This window comes from Eleutherodactylus coqui, chromosome 8 (assembly GCF_035609145.1).
Source record: "Eleutherodactylus coqui strain aEleCoq1 chromosome 8, aEleCoq1.hap1, whole genome shotgun sequence".
Lineage (NCBI taxonomy): Eukaryota > Metazoa > Chordata > Amphibia > Anura > Eleutherodactylidae > Eleutherodactylus > Eleutherodactylus coqui.
This window is the reverse complement of record NC_089844.1, coordinates 77,890,287-77,915,012: the sequence shown is the minus strand read 5'-3', so window position 1 is coordinate 77,915,012 and position 24,726 is coordinate 77,890,287. Positions and strand designations below refer to the sequence as shown.

The following is a 24,726-nucleotide window of genomic DNA, read 5'->3' as shown; positions in this document are numbered from 1 at the left end:
AGTAGGGTTTTTTAAAGGGATTGCCTCAGGGTATCAATTGGCATAATCTAACACGACCAAAATGTATTGATGTCCTCTAGCCGACTTGACTATGGGACCCACTAAATCGATTCCAATTCTTTCAAAGGGAACCTCTATAATCGGGAGAGGCACGAAGGGACTGCGGAAGTGCGACACAGGAGCAGTGATCTGACAGGTGGGGCACGACTCACAGTACTCCTTTATGTCCTTGTATACCCCTGGCCAGAAGAACCTTTGAAGAACTCTATCCTGCGTTTTATCTGTTCCTAAATGTCCTCCTAATACATGATTATGTGCTAAGTCTAGCACCTTGCGCCTGTACGGCTTTGGCACAACCGTTTCAGCACTTTCCCGCTTATTTTTGTCACTCTATACAATAAGTTATTATTCAGGGCAAAATGGGGGAACCGTTGGTCAGAACCCGGTTCCTGTAACACACCATTTATCACCACAACATTTTCTTGATAAGAGTGGGGTCCCTTAACTTGGCTGTCCCAAAGTTCCCAGGCGCATCCTCCAGATCGAACACATCCTGAACCGAGGGGGAGACTTCCTCTTCAGCATCATCTCCAGCCAAGACCTGTAAAGGAAAGGTTACATTCTCTGGTTCAATGTCCACATTTACCCCGTTATCTTGTGAAGGTGTAAGGTGAGCTGGGTTTGCGTCAGTCTCTTTAGAAGGGATTATCATTTTTCCCCACAAGTCCCACAATATAGGAAAATCGCACCCCAATATCATGCTGTGCATTAACCCTTTGACAACACCTACGTCGTAGGTCACGGTTCCGACATGAGTTTCAAAGTTACACGGATACACCCTTGTATCACCGTGTATACATGCCACACTTATGTGCTTACCCGGTATGAAGACTTCTGCTATCAGGCTAGCATGCACTAAGGTGACCAGGCTACCCGAGTCCAATAGAGCCTCCATAGAATGGTGGTTTACACTTATGCGACACAGTTGTGGCTCAGTCTCTAGTCTCTGTGAGGCATTGCAAATAGGACTTGCGAACAAGGACCGGTGCCAAGCACCGTCACACTCCATAGGCTCATTGGTCATAGGGCACTGAGCCAACACATGCCCGAGCCCCTGACATCTCCAGCAGCTCAAAGGCCCTGGTTTCCTTGGGTTAGAAAACTGGTAGGGGCTATTAGAGCCTTTTGACTCCAATGGTGCCCCTTCCAGTGGCTCGACCTCCTTCCCACCATGCCACAGCTTTCCTCCGGCATCTAGTGGTCTCTTACCCTGTGTCGACCTGGAACTTGTAGCGGGAGTCTGGACGGAATGGACGTCCTGGAGGTAGTTCTCAGTCGCAGTGTAGCGGTTGACCAGATCTACTAGCTGGTTAGCATTCTTGGGTCCTCCATGGCCGACCAAGTGTTGCAGATCTACCGGAAGGGCACGGGTATAATGATCCACCACGACCTTATCGACCATCTGGGCGGGTGTGCAAACGTCCGGTTCCAGTAATTTTTTTACCGGATGGTACAGGTCAAACAATTGCAACCTGGCTGATTGGTCAGAACCTGTAGCTCCAATTATGCACTCTCAGAGCCCGGACTGCCGTCGTAACACCCAGACGAGCCAGGATCTCTGCTTTTAACCTAGCATAGTCGTTTACCTCGTGAGCACTGAGGTCATGGTATGCCTTCTGTGGTTCCGCAGTGAGGAACGGTGCTAGAACCTCGACCCACTCAGCCATGGGGAGTTTCTCTTGTTCGGCGGTTCTCTCAAACACCGTCAGATAGGCCTCAATATCATCATCAGGCATCATCTTTTGCAGAAATTTTTGCACAGTCTCTCTGGGTCTAGCTGTGGTCGGAGCTCCCTCCTTCCTTAAGGCCGGATGTTTTAGGAGGACATCAATCAGCCGATCCATCCGTGCCAACAGCTCCTCCATAGCTGGGGTTGGTGCTTGCGTCGCAATCACAGCCTTTACCCAAGATATTCACCAGGTGTCGTGCCGTTGCCCTTTAGCAGTCAGGATTGCTGCCCACATCCAAACACCATATGTAAGAAAGTCCTGCAGGGGGTGGGGGCGGCCATGACACTCTGGACTCAAAATGCCTAAAACTTACTTTCAGTCCTATTCTTCAAAGCAACAGAAAAGTCCTTTCAACATAACAGATGCAACGATACACCATGCAGGGTGCTCAGGTCCGTGCTGTAAGGTATTGCTCCCTCGCTAGCTTGTCAGACACTGACTCCTTACAACTGCAGTCTTTTATGCCCCGGTAACAGGGTCAGTGCCTACAGCTGAGCTTTCTGAGAAGCAGGCTGAAGTTGTGGACTGGACCGCCACCCTATCCAGACTAAGAGCCTGGGAGGGAGATATACTCCATCCACCACTTCACCCTTTAACTGCCTACTAGGGATGAGCGAGTACACTCGCTAAGGCACTACTCGCTCGAGTAATGTGCCTTAGCCGAGTATCTCCCCGCTTGTCCCGAAAGATTCGGGTGCCGCCACGGGGCAGGGAGCTGCGGGGGAGAGCAGGGAGGAACGGAGGGGAGATCTCTCTCTCCCTCTCTCCCGCCCGCTCTGCCCCGCCCCCCGCCGCAACTCACCTGTCAGCTGCGGCGGCCCCCGAATCTTTAGAGACGAGCGGGGAGATACTCGTCTAAGGCACATTACTCGAGCGAGTAGTGCCTTAGCGAGTATACTCGCTCATCTCTACTGCCTACACCTTCCACCAAGCTTTGTGTGGCTCAGAGTGTTAAGGCAGCAGAAATGCAGTCCTAAGCTCTTGCTCACGACCTGAAGGTTGAAAGTTCAATCTCCCCACATGGATCAGGTAGCCGGCTCAAGGTTGACTCAGCCTTCTATCCTTCTGAGGTTGGTAAAATGAATACCCAGCTTGGTGGGGGGTAATAAACAAATTACCTCAATAAGTTGGCACTTATTCAGAGGCGTAACTTGAAGCTTCTGGGCTTCAATGCAAAAATCTGTAAGAGGGCCTCGATTTATAATGCTCTATTCAAAGTACTGGGAGGCCTTACGGGCCCAGGTTTAACCCCTATAGAAATAGCAATATTTATTTTTTATACCTGTGAATAACCCTAAAAGATGCGCTATGGCCCCCACATTTTATAAGGTTGGTTTATAACCTCCTTGTTTGGTTACGTCATGGTAGCAGCTAAGAATGCTGTGGGGACAGAACAGGGTAACATATGCTTTGTTTTGCCATTGGTATCAGAAAAATTATTTTTTCTCCTGATCGACCAGGCCTCTCTGTAGGCCTGGGCCACCTGGCCACGGGTAGGGCTTCCCTTTCCCCTTGTGGGTGCCATGGCTATAATGTAGACAATGAGCTACACTTCCTGAACTGCGGGAAGAAATTGAAATGCTGTGCAGAACAATCCATGTGGACACTGTAACCAATGTTGTTCATGTACTAGTTGGCCAAAATCAGCAGTGATGGGATGTTAATGGTGACTACTTTGAGTACCTCACGTGATTGCACAAGTCAAACATGACTTGCAGCTACTTTTACGTCTATATAAATTTAGTAATAGAGATTATATGCAGATATGTTTAATGTTGAAACATGAACATATTATGATGGTGCCTTCGATAGAGATGACTTTTCATACTTTCCTGAAAGAAGTCAATGGAGCATGAAAATATTTATCCATTATAAGTTTTATGTCTATATCGGACCTGTATATACTGTGGCAAAGGGGTTTATTGCTTGCGGATCGCCAGACTCTTTATCCAGGAAATGGCGCACCTCACGTGTAAGCAGGCTCAGGAAACTCGCAATTTCTTTAAAAAACTGGCGCCTGACAGTTTTTATTGCACACAGCAACCAACCGCATACATAGTAAACAAAAATCCGTATATCAGGGTTCACAAACCCTCAGGGTCACTGTCGCTAACCCTGCCCGGGGCGTCTGGAGGGTGTCCTGCTTCGTCAAAGCGGGTGACGGTCACAAACAGATCCCCAAAGGATCTCACTGGTCTCGTTGATCTCAGACTTTCAGCCCTTCAGCTCCACTGAGCTGGTACTCTTTCCCTAAATCTGTCAGGAACTAGGACTTTTGCATCTATCCTCCTGCCACACCCTGGGTGTTAACCCTTTCTATTTCTTTTTTCCAGGTATCAGTACAGTATGCATGTTTAGCACCCTCTGCAGGCCCTTCTGATACTGCACTCACACAATACATAAACAAAAATGTCAAAATACAAATAAATACTGGAAATCCAGGGATTAAGGGCTCATGTCCACGGGGAAAATGTGATTTAAAATCCGCAGCGGATCTCCCGCGCGCGGATCCGCACCCCATAGGGATGCATTGACCACCCGCGGGTAGATAAATACCCGCGGATCGTCAATAAAAGGCATTTAAAAAAAAATGGAGCATGAAAAAATCTGGACCATGCTCCATTTTCATGCGGGTCTCCCGCGGGGACGGCTCCCGCGGGCTTCTATTGAAGCCTATGGAAGCCGTCCGGATCCGCGGGAGACCTAAAATAGGAATTAAAAGCATTTACTCACCCGCAGCGGGCCGCGAAGCTCTGCTCTTCCTCACGGCCGCATCTCCCTTGCTTCGGCTCGGCGGATGTGCCCGGCGCATGCGCGCGGCACGTCGACAACGTGCCGTCGACGTGCCGCCGGCGTCAGGAATTCATCCGCCGGCCGAAAATGAAGATCCGGCCGTGAGGAACAGCTGACCTTCGCCGCCCGCTACGGATAGGTAAATGCTTTTAAATTTCTATTTTCAGCGCTCATGTCCGCGGGGCAGGAGGGACCCGCTGCAGATTCTACATGTAGAATCTGCAGCGGATCTGATTTTCCCCGTGGACATGAGGCCTAAGGCTGGCTGCACACGTACGGGCCCAATTCCGCATGCAGAAGCCCACAGCAGAATCTGACTCTGACCACGGGCAACGACCTTGCGTACCTATCATTTTTAACACTGAGGATGACCTCGTAGGATCTCGCCATTGGTCATGCCCAGTACGTTTTGTTTTTTTTCATGTTTGGTTTTTCCCGCAATATTGCCAGGCGATGATGCAGGTACCCGCAGCCTATCAACAATGGCAATTATGGATGGGCTGTGGTTCAGATGGCTACCATTAAGTAGCGATTTTTACAAGCCTTCAATGCATGCCATTTGCTGCAGATCCTCCGTGCAGACACCAGCCGTGGATTCCGCAATGCAAATCTGCCCATGTGCCACCGGCCTTAGGGTCACATGTATCTGACCTCCAATTTGTAATTGATACAAATGGAAAGTTGACATGGGTGACATCTTAAACAACCACCATAAGGTACTCTATAGGGGCTGAAAGGGGTTGTCCCATATCAAACTATTGCAATCCTATGCTTAGGCTAATTCATCAATAGAACATTGGCAGGGTCAAAATCTGGGACTTCAACTAATCAGCTGATTCCTGGGCTGCTGTTCTATTGTATGGATCGGTTGTGTGTCAAAAACACACAGCTCTGTACATCGTATGGTGGCCCGGAGTGGTACTGCAGGCTGAGTCCTATTGAAGTGAATGGTCATCAATAGTTAGAAATGGAACAACTACTTCAAACCCATTCACACTGCTTAGAGATTTAATCACTGCAAAGATCTATTCCAAGTAAAGATCCCTTTAGATTAATGGCAGGTTACTTAGTAGGTTGTGTCTGATTTCTAGTTTCAGAAATTTCTGATTGTCAAAGCAGTTTGAAGAATCAGTGATGGTCCAAGATGACAGATTTCACCATTATTATCTTCTCACATGTATTTATGGCATATCAAAGTTGGATTTTCTCTTTAGGCTGGATTCAAACCCAATGGGGCAGATTTAGTAATACTGTCTAATATTAGGCAGTACAAACTTAGACTGGACAGTCTCAAAATGTGCCAGATTTATCACACGGACTCCCGCTGCATAAATCTTGCACACCTTTAGGCTATCTAGTTTAACTTGATAACAGCTATTAGTTAGCTAAATTAACACCAGAGTTTGCAGATTTGGCACAGTTTTTGCAGCACTTTGTAACACACCTCATTCTATGAATTAGAAAGGGTGAAGTTTTTTCATTAAAGAAAGCACCTAGAAGGTATGAGGAGACTTATATGGTCATCCATGCTCCTCTGGGAAATATGCAAATAGGGAGATGGAACAGTAAATCTACAGCGCCACCTAACTGTATCTATTTACACAGCAAGTATTGAACTCAATGGGATTTGCAGAGATCTGTATTCCCTGAGCTCCCCCTAGTGGCGGGTGCTATGACTATGTTATAAGAAGCAGTGAAAGTAGTTCAGGTCTAGCATTTCTTTTGTGGCATGTCTTCATGTAAGCCACTCCACCTTTTCCATTTTACCATTGGAACTTAGTGTTGCATCTGTGGACAGACTTGTTGATTGCTTTCAACAGCAATTGTGCAAAGTAGTTAGAAATTTACACATACATTATATTTACAGTGCCAGCCTTAGGTTAGATAACACCCTGTACGGATTTTTTTTTTGCGACCTCCCCGTGATAGGAAAAAGAAAATATATATTGCACTGATAGTCAGTTTGGTTGTATTCTGCTTATGCAAAAAGTAGCAAAGTAGCAGTATACCAACACCAGAGCAAGCCAGTGAATAAATACTGTACCAGAACTATGCTAATAACACAGATACAGCACCAGAACCAAGCTCATAACATAAACACAGTACCAGAACCAAGCTCATAACAAATATGGCACAGAATGAATCAACTTCAGAACATAGATACTATACCAGAACAAAGCTCATAACATAAAAACAGCCACAGAACTAAACTTGTAACTTAAATACAGTAGCAGAACTAAGCAATTGTGTGGCTGGGCCACTGATGTACTGAACATCAGAGGGCAGTAGACAGAGTAAGGTTGGCTCACACGAGCATATGCGTAAAATGCTGCGTGTATAACACAGCATTTTACCTCTGTGAGCCGATGGTGAGTAGGCATATCACTGCATAGGGCAGTGATTTTGCCCTGTGCATGACAGCATATCTCACGCACGCTGTCATGCGCAGTCTGACATGTTTTTTCATTTGACGCTCTTTATTTGCATATGTACAGCGTTTAAAACACACCCATAGAGAACAATAGAGCTCTATTGCACATAATACATAGTAAAATAGGACATGCTATGTACCTTGTATATGCACGTATCATACACAATAAAAAAAAATGCTAATGTTAATAGATAAATGAAAATCCACGTACTTTCATTGACTCCATTTACATTAGTTGCGCGTATATCATGCGTGTAAGATGTGATGCAATTATGCTCCTATGATCCTGTCCTAAGCCTGACCTAAGAAGAATGATTCATAAAGAAGATCTGGCCGCGACGGAGGGAAGATCCGCAGCATCCGGACAGGTAAGTAAATCTTCTTTTTAGGCCTCATGGCTGCGGGGAAAGGAGGAACCCGCTGCGGGATTCTACATGAAGAATCCACGGCGGGCCTGATTTTCCCCGTGGACATGAGGTCTAAAACTTAACTTTTATTGGTATAAATAAATATAAAATAAATCGCAGGCTTAGTGTAAGAATATCCTAAATTATGAATTAAATAACCCACCACCTTTTTTTATATATAAACTATAATTATCAAAATTCTATTCTGGGGTAACAGAAATTGATATTGTCCCTCAGAATTCTTGGGGTACTGAATGTTGCACACCTAGAAAAAAAATGGAACAAGAAAATTATATTCAAATGGGTATGAGCCGCTTGGGGGATAAATCAACGTATAGAATACTACCATCAGAGCCCACAGATGATTTTCTAGTTATCTTAAAATCTTTGTTAATCCAGGTGAGAGATGCTAACTGTATTAGCACTACAGAATATCAATTCCTACTCCCCACCCAAAGATAGCTACTCCCTACCTAAGGTCCACAAAGATCTGAACACTTTAAAGGGGAGGCCAATTGTTTCAGGGGTTGAAAGTATGACCCAGAATGCTTGTATCTATATTGATAAAATTCTACGCCCTTTCGTTATGGCCCTCCCCTCTTATGCTCAAGATACAAATGACGTTTTGCGCAATATTGAAGGGATGCATGTGGAGCATGGAATTTTTCTAGCCAATCTCAGTATTCAGGCGCTCTATAGCTTCATACCACATGAAGGAGAATTAAATGCAATTAGTCATTTCCTGAAAAAGAGGGGTCAGTTGTTTGACAGACATAACCAATTTGTCCCGGATTTACTATCTTTCATACTTACAAGCAATTATTTTCTCTTTAACCACTAGTTCTTCCACCAGCTCAGGAGTACGGCGATGGGGAGCCAGTGCGCCCCACTGTACGCCAATCTGTACCTGGGCTGGTGGGAGGAACAACTGGTCTTTTCAGAGATGAATGCTGGCTGGACGCATAACATTTTATGTTGGCTCAGGTACATCGACTACATGCTATTATTATGGTCTGGAACAATTGTTGGGTTTGAAGAATTTGAGTCACATCTTAGCCGAAATGACATCAATCTTAAAATGACATCTGAGATCCAGGAAACTTCTATAGCCTTTTTGGATCTTAAAATTAGTAAGACATTTGATGGTACACTTACATACTCCCTGTACCAGAAACAAAAGACTACAGATAGCCTTCTTTCATGGGAAAGTTGCCTTCCTGTTCCTTTAAAGAAATGTATACCTAAGGGCCAATTTTTACATCTAAAGAGAAACTGCTCCTCTGAGGATGACTTTAGAGGTGAAAGTCTAAAGCTGTGCCAAAGATTTATCAGAAGGGGGTATCCAGATGAAATCATTAAATAAGCTCTTGAACATGCTGAGAAGTCAAAGAGAACCGACCTGTTGATTGCACGCAAAAAAGATCCAGACCATAAATTGAGGCTTGTCGGCACATATGATAGTGGGGTTCCGCAGGTTCGTAATCTGCTATCCAAGTATTGGGATATCCTTAGAGAAGACTCTGATCTGAGAGACATTCTTCCAGATAGGCCTATGATAATGTTTCGGCGTAGATGCAATATAAAGGATAGAGTAGTGAAAAGCCACCTAGTTCCCTACAGAACACTATTGTTACCATGCGGCGGTTGATGGTCCTCCCGGGGCAGCGGTGTGTGGGGTCCCGCTGGCCAAGCGCGTGCACACCTGTGAGTGCAGCTGCCGTGCATGAGTTCCCTTTTGTTGTGTTTTGTTGGGAGTTGGCTGTCTTGTCTCCCTCTCTCCCCCCCTGGGCGGAAACTTTTGTTTAAAGGTCGGGCAGAGACTTGCAATAACTGCCAGTTATTGGTTTCCCTCAGTGTGCTAGCTAGTCTGCCTCTGTTGGTCTCCTGCTTCTGTCATCTTGTCTGATATACTTTGCTATTATCCACCAGGGTTTTCCATCCGCCTCAGTTCTGCTTAGTATTGTTCGTGTTGGTTATTTACATCTGCCTTTTCTGTCGGTGTTCTACCCTTTCCACCCTGGTATGCCAGCGTCCCTTTTTCAGTCCCTGGGGAGAGTAGGGACCGTCGCCCAGTTGCCCACCTGGGGTTAGCCAGGAGTGGAGGCAAGTAGGCAGACAGGGGTTGTGGGTGAGATCTAGGGCACCCGGGCTGGCATATCAAGGGTAGTATACTGTGACATAATAACTGGCCCTTAAAATTGCTCTCCAATGGAGGCCATGAGTACCCTCGCAACTCAGTTGCAGGATTTAGTGGACGTGATCCAAGACCTGTACGGTCATATAGTGGCCCAGGAGCAGCGGGAGTTAGTGCACGTTTCTACCACCCCTTCTATTTCTGAGCCCAAGTGTCCGCTTCCTGAGGTGTTTTCAGGGGAGGGGAGAATTTATTTTTTTTTTCAGCAGGCATGTAGATTGTATTTTCGGATGCGGCCCCGCTCCTCTGGCTCAGAATCCCAGAAAGTTGGATTGAGTATGTCCTTACTTCGGGGTTCCCCCCAAACATGGGCCTACTCCTTACCCGAGAATTTGGCTTACCTGCAGTCAGTTGATTTGCTTTTCGGGAACTTGGAGGTATTTTTGATGAGCCGGACCGTGCGGGTTTGGCGGTATCTCATCTCATGTCTCTACGTCAGGGGCAGCAGTGGGTAGAGGACTATTGCTTTAAATTTAGACTATATGCAGGTGAAACCTCTTGGAACGATAGCACCCTTAAAGATGTGTTTTTGTTGGGTCTTTCTGACGCTGTCAAGGATCTACTCATTTCTCATCCCGCTCCCGTGACACTCGTGATGCGATGCCAACTTCTGGTGCTGAGCCTATGGAAGCGGACTAGTTAAGTCTCGAGGAACGGCGGCAGTTCCAGATGATTCATAGTCTCTGCCTCTATTGTGAGAAAGCCGGACATCGTGTAGCGACCTGTCCTCAGAAGTGTCTACAACATCAGTCCGAACCGGCGGAAAACTTCAGATCTTAGGCGATTTTTGGGAGGATCGCCTAGGATCACAGGTACTCCCTAAGTTGTTGGTGCCTTGTCAGATTGGCTTCCGGAATTTCACTCGGTCCGGTCAAGCTTTTATTGATTCAGGTGTTGCCACCAATTTGATTAGTTTAAGTTTTGTCAGACCTCTGATTACTGAATTCTTGGCGTTAAAGATTCTCATACGCTTCACTAGTATTGATTCTACCCTTCTGTCTGCAGGTGTTGTACAATGGAGGACTCCCATTTTACAGTTCACTGTGGGTGTTCTCCATTTGAGAATCTGTCTTTCTGGGTAATGGAAAGGATGTCCGTTGATGTAGTGCTTGGTATGCCCTGGTTGGCACTGCACAATCCCCGATTTGATTGGTCCACTCGGGAATTGACACATTGGGGGTTGTCCTGTCATAGTCACTTAGCTACTTTATCCATGTGTTCAGCAGATACCATACTTATTCCTGAATATTTGTCTGATTTTCATGACATATTTTCCAAGAAACTGTCTGAGACTTTGCCTCCCCATAGGGAGTGGGACTGTAGTATTGATTTGATCCCCGACAGTCCCATCCCTAAGGGAGCCATTTTCAATTTGTCTGGGCGTGAACACAAAGCCCTTAAGTCCTATATCTCAGAGTCTCTGGCCAAACGACATGTCAGGCCATCCAGGTCCCCTGCCGGGGCACGTCTTTTCTTTGTAGAGAAGAAGGATGGGACATTGAGGCCTTGTGTAGACTATTTTGAATAAAATTACAGTGAAGAACCAGTGCTCCTTGCCCCTGATTCCTGATTTATTGCTGGTTTTCCAAATTGGACTTAAGGGGGGCTTACAATTTAATTTGCATCTGAAAGGGAGATGAGTGGAAGACAGCGTTCAGCACCTCATTTGGACATTTTGAATGTCTAGTCATGCCCTTCAGACTTTGTAATGCCCCCGCTGTGTTCCAGGGGTTTATGAACACGGACTTCCACAACTTCCTGGGGGTATTTTTGGTCATATATCTCGATGACATTCTGGTGTATTCCCCAGACTGAAATTCACATGTGCGGCACCTGAGGATGGTTCTGACCCGTTTGCGTGAGTACCAACTTTTTGTCAAGTTGGAGAAATGCATTTTTGGTACTAAACAAGTGTCTTTCCTTGGTTATATGATTTCACCCACGGAGATTCAAATAGAGTCTGATAAATTGGCAGCAATCTCCCAATGGGTCAGACCAGATAACCTGAAAGCTCTCCAGCGGTTTTTAGGTTTCGCAAATTTTTACCGTAAATTCATTAAGAATTATCCTGTTATTGCTCAACCCCTGACAAATCTTACCAAGAAGGGTGCTGACTTGGTAAGATGGTCGCCAGAGGACCTAGAGGCTTTTAGTCGTCTCAAAAGGGCGTTTACTGTTGCCCCGGTGCTAGTACAGCCTGACGCGTGGCGACCGTTCTTCATTGAGGTCGATGAGTCTGAGGTGGGGCTGTATTGTCCCAGGAAGTCAGCAGGAGATCTGGGTATAGTCCATGTGCGTTCTTCTCGCGGAAGTTCAGTTTGGCGGAACGTAACTACAACATGGGTAATTGTGAGTTATTGGCGATTAAGTGGTCTCTAGAAGAATGGCGTCACCATCTTGAGGGGGCAAGGCATCCCATTACCGTGTATGCTGATTATAAAAACTTGGTATATCTCACCAACGCTAAGAGACTCACAGCTCGTCAGGCCACGTGGGCATTGTTTTTCGTCAGGTTTAACCTCGTCGTTACATATATTCCAGGGGAGAAGAAAGTGAAGGCAGACGCCCTCTCACGGAGTTTCGGTTCGCCGGACAGTGAGACAGTGGCTTCCGTGAATATATTGGCGCCTGGGGTGGTGGTGGCAGCTGTAGAATCTGATCTTGTTCCTCATCTACAAAATTCTAGAAATCTCAAATTGAAGGTTCCATCTTTGAAACTGTCGCCACGTTACGTGGGTCCCTTTGTCATCACACGTGTAGTAAACTGGCTTGCTTATGAACTTGATTTGCCAGCTACATGGAGGGTTCACAGGGTTTTTCATAAGTCATTATTGAAACCTTTTGTCCCTTTTTTGGTCCCTAGTAAGAGTAGGGATTGCTGCCGAGTTGCCCGCCTAGGGTTAGCCAGGAGTGGAGGCAAGCAGGCAGGGACAGGGGTTGTGGGTGACATTTAGGGCACCCGTGCTGGCGTATCAAGGGTAGTATACCGTAACAACTATCCTAGTTGGATTGCTCCCAATTCTTTGGCACTTACCCATGTGCCAACTGTTTGGCATGTACGTTTATCAAAAAGGGGGAAACTTTCATCAGTGCCCATACGAAACAATCCTACAGAATTCTGGAGTTTTTAAACTGCTGTTCCTCTAATCTGGTATACATGGCCACATGCCCTTGCCCAAAAAATGATGTGGGCAAAACCACATAACAGCTTACGAGACGTATATTGGTGCATGTGCGTAATCTCAGGAAAGGGGATAGTACTCCCCTCGCTAATCCTATGCGCCAATACCACAATGGGGAGCTGGACCAAATTCACTTCCAAGGCATTGAGTCAATAACATCAGTAGGCCGACGAGGCAACGTTGATAAAAGATTGCTTCAGAAGGAATGTGAATGGATATTTAGAATTGACAGCGTATTTCCAAGAGGTTTAAATGAACAATTATCGTTCAATTGTTTTCTGTAAATATATTAAAAAATGGGTTCCTATGTAGTATGAAATGTTATTGGGACATTTAGTATGTCCTGCTTCGTACATTGCAACAACCCACCCACCTTCCTCTCCCTTCTTAATAGTGAGGATTGAGATTTTACTTTTGTATGTCTGATATAAACCGCATTGCCATAGACAGTCCAAAGTAAAGAGATGGCTTGGTAGCATAAATAGATGCAAATAGCTTGGATTCTTTTATTCTCCCATAGTGCACAAAAAACAGCTACGTTTCAACCTTTATGGTCTTTGTCAAGCTGGTCAAAAAGCAGTCACTGGGGCGAAAAAAATATTTTTGCCATGAGTCTACCAAATCGCCTACATTGAGTACAAGTGAAGATTGGTTAGTGGGCCTTCTAAACCTAAGAACTATTGACATAGCATGATGCCCTACATCTTGCAATATATTGATAATTGTATATATATATATATATATATATATATATATATATATATATATATTAGGGTCTTGTTTCAATGTCCTATAAGATTGCTTTGAAATCATCAGAAGATGTATTTGAAAATGCGTGCATGGTAAATAGTTTGCACTTTGTCAAAAGCTTCATTCATCATTACATTCCACTTATATGTTTGTTCTAACCTTCACAGAAAGAACTTGCAGAAGAAGGGGTAAGTTTCTAATCTGTCTATTTAATAATTTGTCTTATTTTCAATGAAAATTGAAGATCTTTAAAAGGGGAAATACCCTTTCAAACAACTTATACTCATCTACCAACTTGTGTTAGTTTCATCATTTCTGTGATATGCTTGCATTAAAAATGTTGTTGCTTTCTAGCTGTGTATTACGTTTAAAGTGGCTGCCACTAGGGGTCTCCCTTCCAGCTTCTCTACAACCCACTCTCAGTTGTTGGGTACAGACAAACCGGCTGCATTCTAACAGATCTGCAGACACTGTGATAACAATCTCCTCAGTCACTGCCTTTCCTGCTGCCACAGCATCTGTGTAGGTGTGTGTCTGGATGCACACATTACACACACACAATAGTAGGTTTACTAACCATTTGACTAGAATGTCTGTAAATATCTGATGGTCTTTGAAAAGCAAAGGGGCAGCATTCAGATTCTGCATCCCTGCTGCCTGGACCAGAAACAGTGCAATGCAGCATGTGAAGTAAGGGCAAGGTAGATTGCAAACAACAGAAAAATGGAGAAGACTGCCTGAAAACCAGAACTTACAGACAAAAAACAGGGTGCAAACAGTAGCAAATAAAAGTAAGGAGAACCTGGTGTATTTTAGAAAACCTGCTGAAACCTCAGATACGCTGTTAGGGTTTACTCGCAGTGTTTTCATGGAGCAAAACTGCTAGGATTTGCTGCATATTTAGTTCTTGCTGTGTTTTTTTGTGTGTGCGTATTCATTGCATTTTTCATGTACACAAATAAAAATACAAGAAGGACCAATGAATTTCTTCTGCCTTCTTGCAAAAATGTATCATTCATATTCACTGTGTATTTCCTATGCTCCAATAGACTTGCATGGGTGATTTTGGTCCATTTAATGGTCCAAAATCGGACATGCTGCTATTTTTTTTTACATGCATAAAATACGTATGTAAAAAAATATGTGTTTGCATACGCCAATGCAACTGTATGGGGTTTATGCTGCATATAAGCCCAAACATTGGTTGTTTATACAAAAGGGAAAGGTTCTGGGAGATCCTAGTAGCAGACGAACAAGTGGATGATGCTTATGAAAAGGCTTATTCAAATATGGAACATAGTCATACAAAGTTAAAGAGATTGTGCAGTTGGATACTATTGATGGCCTATCAATAATAGATTGTCGGGGTCTGCTGCCTGGGACCCGGCCATTTAGCTGTTCTTTGAAGAGTGCACTCATGAACTGAACTTATTTCTACTGGATGGAGACAGCTCCATTCAGAATGCAGTGGTCTGTCTTGTTATTACAGCCTAAGTTCTCATTCACTTCAATTGGAGAACTGCCTATAATACCAAGCCTGGACACTGCAGGAACGGAGCTGTCTGCTTCCTGTAGAAATCAGCTCAGTGCATGAGCACATTGCCAAGCTAACAGTTTTTCTGCAGGGGTTCCGGGCGGTGGACCCCCGATGATCTACTGCCTATGATAAAGACTGGCTATAAATTGTTTACAACTAGACAACCACTTTAGGGTGCATTTCCACGTAATTGTACCGCCTTATGGCTGTGACTCCGCCCAGCCACCGCCACCAATGGGAGCATTATCTTGACGACCTTATGGGCAAGATTGAGCTCCCATTGTTAGCCGTGGCTGGGTGTACCCATCACATGGGAATGCACACTTGAAGACATATACTAAAGACCATGAAAGTATTTTGGCTCTATCAATACTACTTTGGTTTCTATAAATTGCTGTTTTTTCTATATATCAATAATATACGAGGGTATATGCTAAAGTAATGCAACAGTGGTCATAACTTCTTTATAGTTGGAGTGACTCTTCCTCTATACAGGTCTTTCAGAATCTTTTTCTTCTTTGCTGGTGAATAATGGATTCCAAGAGTGGAGGTCTGCTCTGATCTGCCAATGAAGACACATTTGTTTCCGATCTGGTGACATGGGATGAAACTAGAGATGAGCGAGCACCAAAATGCTCGAGTGCTCGTTACTCGAGTCGAACTTTCAGTGATGCTCGAGAGTTCGTTTCGCGTAACGAACCCCATTGAAGTCAATGGGCGACTCGAGCATTTTTGTATATGACTGGTGCTCCGCTAAGATTTTCATTTGTGAAAATCTTAGCAAATCACCAAAGTCATGTAAAAAACACAGAAATGGATAGGGCAGGCAAGGAGCAACATGCAGGGTTGCATTTCGGGCTCCGAGGTCTCACTATTAAGCCACAATAGTGGCAAGAGTGAGACACCCCCCCGCACTGTCAGCATAAAGATCATTCTCCTCTGCCACAGCTGTTACAGCTGTGGCAGAGAAGAACGATATTAGCCCATTGAATTCAATGGAGCCGGCAATACAGCTGGCTCCATTGAAAGCAATGGGCTGCCGGCGAGCGCGGGATGAATTTTCGGGAAGGGCTTAAAAATATAAGCCCTTACCTGAAAAAGAAAGATTTTAGTGTAAAAAAGAATAAAAATGCAGGCATTCTCTTCAATTGAGCCGCTGCTGCTGCCAGCGACTCCATTGAAGACAATGGTCTGCTGGAACACCTGAATTCTTTTTTTCAGGGAAGGGCTTTACATATAAGCCATTCCCTGGAAATGAATTAAAAGTGATTTAAAAAACAAAAAAAATAGATACTCACCTCCCTTCAGCTGCCAGAGCACAGCCGCGTCTTCTCCTGCTGTCCCCTGCACTGTGGTGCTGAACTGCTGATCTATCACCAGACAGGGATTTAAAATCCCCGCCCGCTGAATGAGCTGCCTCTGATTGGTCACAGCCTCACCAATCAGAGGCAGCTCTCACTCACACCCATTCATGAATTTATGAATGGGTGTGAGTGAGAGCTGCCTCTGATTGGTGAGGCTGTGACCAATCAGAGGCAGCTCATTCAGCAGGCGGGGATTTTAAATCCCCGGCTGCTGAATACTACTCAGTGCAGTTCAGAAGAACTGCCGGCCAGACGTGGCTGAACTCCGGCCGCAATGGAAAGGTGAGTATACATTTATTTTTTTTTTTACACATTTTAGGATGATTTTCAGGTAAGGGCTTATATTTTTAAGCCCTTCCCGAAAATTCATCCCGCGCTCGCCGGCAGCCCATTGCTTTCAATGGAGCCGGCTGTATTGCAGGCTCCATTGAATTCAATGGGCTAACATCGTTCTTCTCTGCCACAGCTGTTACAGCTGTGGCAGAGGAGAACGATCTTAATGCTGACATAATTTTTTTTTTTTTTTTACACTTTTTAGGATGATTTTCAGGTAAGGGCTTATATTTTTAAGCCCTTCCCGAAAATTCATCCCACGCTCGCCGGCAGCCCATTGCTTTCAATGGAGCCGGCTGTATTGCCGACTCCATTGAATTCAATAGTCAGTGCTCGTTTAATCGAGACGAGTACCGCGTGGTACTCGTCTCGAGTAACGAGCATCTCGAGCACCCTAATACTCGAACGAGCATCAAGCTCGGACGAGTATGCTCGCTCATCTCTAGATGAAACATATGCTTGATTAAGACTACCAAGTCAAAATGTTGCTTATTCGTTTGGAGAAACAAAGTATCTTTTTTTAATTTTTTGCACCATTTATGCTGTCACATTATTCTTTAGTTTATGGGACTGTAACATGGGCATATCTTTATAATCCGGAAATGAAGAATCAGTCCATGCAATGGCGGCATGTAGTGCAAATGCATTGCTTTTAATAGAGACTATTTTGAATAGCAAATTTGTATAGAGGAAGAGTCACTCCAACTACATATGCAATTTGAATGATCTACACCAGTTAATAAAGAAGTTATGACCACTTTTATATTACTTTCAGTACGACCCTCATATGTTTTCTTTAATTTGCAGTGCCAGCAATCACCAATTTGCACCTGTGAAAAGGGTGAAAAGGGACTTCCTGGAGCTCCTGTAAGTACAAAAGAGCATTGATACTGACTATAAACATTAACCCTTTCCAATCCACTGTCTGACGTCTTCCTACATTCTGATTGAAGCTTGTACAGCTCCAATGTCAGAAGATGTCCGACAAGGTATTCTTACCTTCTATTGCCAGCCACTCTGTTGTTGGAGCCTCTCTGGTGCGCGCACACTGGCTTTAGCCAGCAGATGGCACCATTGTATAACAGCAAAAAGAGAAAGCTTTTTAGGAAACCCTGAATCCAAAATTGGATTGCAAAAGCTTAATACAAGAGATAAGAATGTTCTCATGTGCAATCTTAACCGCTGCACATGTGGAGATTTAGATTTAAAGCTGAAATAAGAATTGAAGTCTATGCAATAACTCTATCACAGTGGAAAATCTTGTCACCTGTCTCTGTGCCACAGCTTTGCCACCGTATGTCTCCTTACAAAGCAAAACTTGAAGCCCCTAAGCACTAATGAAAAATCTGTTAAACAACCCCTTAACTGGCACAAGTGTATATAATTGTGTTTTATGTTGTAGAAGAGCCGCTGTGCTTACTCAGTCACCAGGGACTGGGTATGATTGCAACCGCTGTATACCATATAATTAGAAGAATTGTCTAAAGGCCCATTGACACAAGGATATGTCGCTAAACCATTATAGACAATTAGGTTATACACATGGCCATTTTTTTCACATGGACCGATGGTCCATATGAAAAAAATTGCAGCATGCCCTATTTTAGTCCGTATCACAGATTGGAAACAGACATGCAATGTCCACTGCCCACAGATATTGAGCAGCACACAAACATGTATCCATGTGCTGCCCAATGCAATGGTGCCCGAGAATCTTGGGCTCAACTCCCATATGCCCGTGTGAATGGGCCCTAATGAAGACAATTCCTTTCCATATTAGGTATATGGATATCATGGAAGGGGGAGATGTATGGTTCTTCACAACTTCTATCGACCAATATCAGTGAGGGTTTCAAAAGCAGGTGTCAATCTACAAAGGGAATATTGTGATGAGATACCCCCTTTAAAGGGAACCTTTCATGTTGTACATGCAGTCCATTCTGCAGGCATCATGTTATAGAGCAGGAGGAGCTGAGCAGATTGATATATAGTTCAGTGGGAAAAGATTCAGTACAACTTATATTTTATTCATTTAACCCTTTGCAATCCAATTTTGGATTCAGGGTTTCCTGGGGGGCTTTCTCTTTCTGCCATTTTACAATAGCGCCATCTGCTGGCTAGAGCCAGTACTGCAGTATGTGCCATGCTGGAGAGGCCGCCGACAACAGAGCAGCCAGTAATATACAGTAAGAATACCCTGTTGGACGTCTTACGACATTGGAAGCTGTACAGGCTTTAATCAGAATGTCTTCAGACGTCAGACAGTGGATTGGAAAGGGTTAAATCCTTGCTCTTTCTGGGATTAGGAGTCCAGTGGGCGGTCCTATCAGTAATTGAGAGCTAAATCAGAATGCATACTCATACAGGGGAGGTTGTCAAGCACTGATAAGACCGCCCACTGGACTCCTAGTCCTAGAAAGATCAGGAATTTTAAAATTCAAATTATACGAAATTCTTTCTCACAAGACTCACACAAGAATTCTTTATCACTCTGCTCAGCTCCTGCTGATCTATAACACGATGCCTGTAAATCAGACACCATGTTTAACCAGACGTGTTCAACCTTTAAACATCTGCTTATGTGACACAGACAGTAAACAGTCTCTCATTACGTAACTGTTATTGGATTTTAGGTGCAACTTTAGATAAAGGGGTTGTCACATGGCAAAAACATTTTTTAAAGAACTGAACATGCTATAAAATAACTAAATAGACCATAGTCACCTCTCTGGTTCCCCAGTAAACAGTAGAGTGGGTCCGGCAGTGATTCCGATCTATGTTGACAACAGATGTCAAGTGACTGCTGCAGTCAATCCACATGTTCTCCTGGCGTCATGATGGTAGGAGTTCAGAATGGTGACACTGCAGCTTTTGATTGGCTGTAGCATTCACATGGTGCCCATTTCACAACAAAGACCAGGAGGACAGTGGGGCTGCAGTGCTGGATCACCAGGTCAGAGGATAGATAAGTACCTCTGCTTTTATTATTTTAACAGCATTGGACCTATTTTGAAATTTTTTTATTGTTTTGAACCGGATAACCCGTTTAAGTCCCACAGATCTCTTAAGGCATAAGAGCAGTTTTTCCCCAAAATATTCAGATCACTCTTGATACAGATTGCAGTAGAAATATTCCTTTTTACTGTACTGTACCATAATTCAGATGTTTCTATTTCATAGGGTAAGAAAGGTCGATCCGGTGATGATGGTATTCCTGGACAGAAAGGCAGTAAGGTACTGTATATATTCCCCCATATCTGAGAATATGTAAACTGTATCTAACACCTCCATGCGCCAGACTGAAACATTTGCCAGCTATGAGGTTGTGTAAACTATAGTAAATTTGAGGGTCTGCTACGCCCCCTAGTGCTAGACCCAACTCACTTTTTCAACTTATGTGAGGGCCCAGCTTAGTTCCTCAAAATTGACTCAAACTTGTGCCAAAATTGCAACTTTTTGATGCCACAATTCTGACACAAGAGGGCTAACATATTTTCCCCATTATCAATATTAACACATCAAAAAATTTACTCCTGACTATTATTCATTCTCTTCCTAATCCGGCAACATTTAAAAATTCAACTCTGCTACATCAGTATACTAGACAAAGTACAGAAATAAGCATCTTCTGCAAGGCAAATCATGGTTACTAATACAGATTAAAGTCAGGACTACAACATAATGTCATTTCTTTACCATTGCTCTTATAAAAGGCAATGCTTAACCCCTTCAGTGGCAGGTTAATTTATTGAAATGAATGAGCGACAGCCTGCATGTGTATCCTCTTCTGCATTTATGCGGTGACTGTCAGACCCTCATTCTTGGGATTGGTGAGAGTCCCAGTGATGGGACCGCCATAATCACAACCCCTTCAATATTTTCTAATTGTCTTGAGATGCATTTCTGAACCAGAGGTAAATTATGTGCATGTTCTTTTTGTTCTTTGCAGGGTGAATCCGGCCTTAATGGTATTCCTGGAAGAGATGGTTTAGAGGTAGAATTATAAAATCATACAGAAAAAGATTATAATTTTATAGAAAAACAGGACTGAGTATAAAGAGTAGAACTTCACATTACGGGCAGTAGTGGAGGCACTGGGGGGGGGGGGGTGCGCCAATGTAAAATAGTAGTGTGAAATTTGTCACTTAATGCACAAATGACAATTGGCTAATGTGATGACTTAAGACAAACAATAATGCAGCACACAATAATGCAACATCTCATTTCCTGCAAGACCTTCCAGCAAACCAGGTCCCAAAGCAGTAGGATTTATTGAAATTTACATAGAGAGTTGCTATGTCATTATTGGCCATTCCAGAATGGAACTTAAATATGGCTCTGCCTAAGAGTTTCCACTGAGCTCCCTAATAAACATTCACTATGGCAAAACCAAGATTTTTTGCAACTTTCTTTTAATTAGGGTGGTTTCATACCTGCATCAGGGGTTCTGCTTTCCTGCTCCGTCTCAGGACGGAACTAAACAGTGCCAAACGGACCCATTGACTATAATGGGGTCCATTTGGTATCCTCTCAAGTGCCCAGCCTTTGGACGGAGGAAAAGTGCTACATGCAGCACTTTTTCTTCCGGTATTTTGGACAGGATCTGTGATGGGACCTCCGACCAGAGGTTTCAACACAGATCTGAAAACAGCTGTATACAACATTTATAACTGTTCGGTCCAGTTACTTTTTAACATATACAGAATCTAGGATAATATTCTTATTGTCTCCAATTAATTAGTGTTCTTCAATTCAATTATCCTCTTTTTTTCAAAGGGAAAACCTGGATATAAAGGAGAACAGGTATGTATGAGGTTTCTTAACCATCCATTTTACAAGGAGATATACAATATTAGTAGATATTTTTATACATTGACCCCTCTTGCTGCACCATTTTATATCATCCATGGTCTTGACAAAAAGAAATTTGAGAAAATTATTGGAATAAAATCAATTTTTTGCAACTCATTGATTGGTTCACTTGAATGGAGACGAGCTGCAATTACAGAAAAGCCTATAGACATAGGTGGCATTGTTTCTGGAAATACAGTATAAGCAATCTATTTCACTATCCTTATACAACCTCTATATCTATATCCAGCACTGCACAGTTCATGTGTTTTTTGTCTGGTATTACTGTATCTTTCCTTATTTGATTACACCTTTAACTCAAATCCCTAATAACACAAATTAAAGCAACCCTCCAGTTTTGGGACAAAATTATATCCTGGGAGTGGTGGGCCTCGGGGTATATTACTTACCCTTGTTCTCTGCTGTCCATCTAATCCACTGGTTCTGGTTTTTGGCCATCAAAGATGGCTGCTGCAATTTTCTATCTAGCTTATGCATACTGTGCACTGCTCACTCATTGGCCAGTGATGATCATATGAGCAGCACTGGCCAATAGGATAGTAGGCATAGTGCATTGGTAGTCTCAACACTACCAATGCATTATGGCGATAAGGTAATCAGAAGATTACGCTGGCCATCCTGGAGTGCTGAAAATGGGACCCGAAACCAGTAGAATGGAGAGATGGCTGAGAAGAACCAGTGTATGCAATATAACATCTACCCCCTCTGATCTCGGGACAGAATTTTGTTTTAAACTGGATGGTCTCTTAATACAAATGGAAAATCATTATTATTGGTTAAAATGTGTGTTTTTTATTTTAGGGAGAGAGAGGAGAATGTGGTATTCCTGGTGTCAAAGGAGATCGAGTATGTAGTAAAACAAGACTTTACAGTAACAAACCACAAAAAAATTCTGAATAATTTTGTAATGTTTTTAGGCTTTTGTTCATGTTCACACATGACAGTTTCAAGTAAAATACAGGCAAATTAAGTTCCATGTAATCCCTCACATATATGAGATCCAGAATATAAATAATAATGTATAAATAAATGTAGTCGTGAAGCACAAATATTATACTGCAATCTTATGTTATGCTTGTGAAGTATAGCCCAGGGATAGGCCAGTAGTGAGGACCATCCCTGCTGCTGGCCTAACGGGGGCAGCAGTCAGAGTGGCAGCTCACCTAAAGTTATGGATACATCAGTGAGTGGTTCCGGGGCAAACTCTAAGTTGCAAGTTCCTCTGATAAACAGAATGAGGAGGAGGGTGGTGATGAGTCTGAAGGGTCTGGACCACATAACTCTGACAGTGTTGGTTGCAAAACCGAACTTTAAGAACGTTTCCAACACAATATAACAATAGCAGCAGACTGAACTGTGAGCTGAGCGATGCGTTTTCCTTAGCTGAAATTTGGTGGTATTCTCCTTGTCAGCAGCCCTCCAACACTCTCCTAGTAATAAGAGTTTTAGCCTAGATCGAAGCTTGGCGTAGCTTAGGAGCATGGAGTTTGTATGCTGGCCCCATGTTTGTGTGGGTTTCCTTTGGGTACTCCTGTTTCCCCCGCACACTCCAAAAACATACAGACAAGTGAATATAGATTGTGAGCCCCAGTGGGGACAGTACCCGATATTCACTGATGTAATATGCATGCACTATATAAATAAAAGGGGGTTTTTATTTTAAGCTAATAGTTTTATTTTGGTCATTTAGGGTCCTGAAGGTCCAACTGGTCCTAGAGGACTGAGAGGAGTGCAGGTAAGGAAACAATGACTTTGAACCTAAATGCTGCATAATTAACAAATAAGACACTTAGGACAAAGTTGTATCCACTGGAATAAACAACGAAGATTCCCATTGAATGACTCCAAGCAGAGATCTTGGAACCAAGAGGAATTGATAAAGAAATTCTTAAATTGTTACTAGCTGAATTGCATATGGCCAACTGCTTCCAGACATGAAGCAATTTGTACTGTGTTAAATAAAAGTTTTACTATTTTTAAATAGGGCATCCAAGGACCCCCAGGAGATCAAGGAACTGAAGGACCTCAAGGAGCAAAGGTAAAAATGTATAAAAGCATCCCATGGCCTTATTTTTTATGGCTGATTTTCGAAAAAAATGCAGCATGATCAATTTTTTCCATATTTCCTACCAGATCTGTATTTGTCCAATAAAAAAATAATAATAATAATATGGAGGCAAATACAGATGAAAAATTAATGACATACAGATCCAATGTCTTTTGAAACATGTCCACAATACAGTTGTGTGATATCCATGCCAGTATCAGCTTTGACAGGCTTGATACTGTCAAAGCTGATACTGGCATGGATATCACATGGCTGAAAGAAGCAATGCAAAACCAAAAAACATGGAGGGATCTCGCCTTTAGGGTCACCGAGGGTCATGATCGACTAAACGGCTAACAACAACAACATCACGGACGTGCTTTCATACGTTTGTCTGAAGCCAACCTTATAAACAGTGGTCTGTAGTTCATTGATGGTTTAGCCATGGGGATTTTTGTAACCCATGTTGGCCTTTTATTAGGTGGAACTTTTTCCTTCTCTAGCAGAAGGTAAACAAGTTATATTAGTGGACTGCAAAACAATAGGAAATTACAACTCATTGCAAGAGCTTTTTTGGCCTTTTATTCTTGTTCTCAACTGTACCACTGACTTTTTGAGTAAAAATGGAGTATTCCAGCAAAAAATATGGCCATGAGATAAGCCATAATTCTCTGATCTGCTGAGATGCTCCATTGCTGCCCTAAAACCCGGCCAGATTAAGACAAGATGATGCTAATGTGCTCTAATTGACAGCAGATATCTCCTACAGAAGTACTTGGCTATTTCACCTTGAACTTTAATTTAGTCTTTCCAAGGCTAGCATGTATTCAGTGATCTATCAAACATCACTCATAAAACACAGGAATGTTTAGCACCTTTTTAGTCATTACATTAAACTGAAACCAAAAAAACTGTCAATAAATCAATGCAATGCTATTCCTTGTCACAGGGTGATAGAGGCGTTCCTGGACCACCTGGAATACAAGGAGAAACAGGAATAGGACTACCTGGACTCAAGGTAAGAAA

At 43.4% G+C, this 24,726-nt stretch overlaps 1 protein-coding gene across 3 annotated transcripts in view; it reads left to right on the top strand.

Annotated features, from left to right (window-relative positions):
- COL28A1 (collagen type XXVIII alpha 1 chain) overlaps positions 1-24,726 on the top strand; it is an 87,284-nt gene that overhangs the window by 26,333 nt on the left and 36,225 nt on the right. For all 3 annotated transcript variants that reach the window (XM_066575906.1, XM_066575904.1, XM_066575905.1), the window contains exons 4-12: positions 13,715-13,735; positions 17,589-17,648; positions 19,962-20,015; positions 20,731-20,775; positions 21,558-21,584; positions 22,455-22,499; positions 23,344-23,388; positions 23,638-23,691; positions 24,650-24,718. In XM_066575906.1, coding sequence (XP_066432003.1) covers positions 13,715-13,735; positions 17,589-17,648; positions 19,962-20,015; positions 20,731-20,775; positions 21,558-21,584; positions 22,455-22,499; positions 23,344-23,388; positions 23,638-23,691; positions 24,650-24,718 — 420 coding nt within the window. The remainder of the gene's footprint in view (positions 1-13,714; positions 13,736-17,588; positions 17,649-19,961; positions 20,016-20,730; positions 20,776-21,557; positions 21,585-22,454; positions 22,500-23,343; positions 23,389-23,637; positions 23,692-24,649; positions 24,719-24,726) is intronic.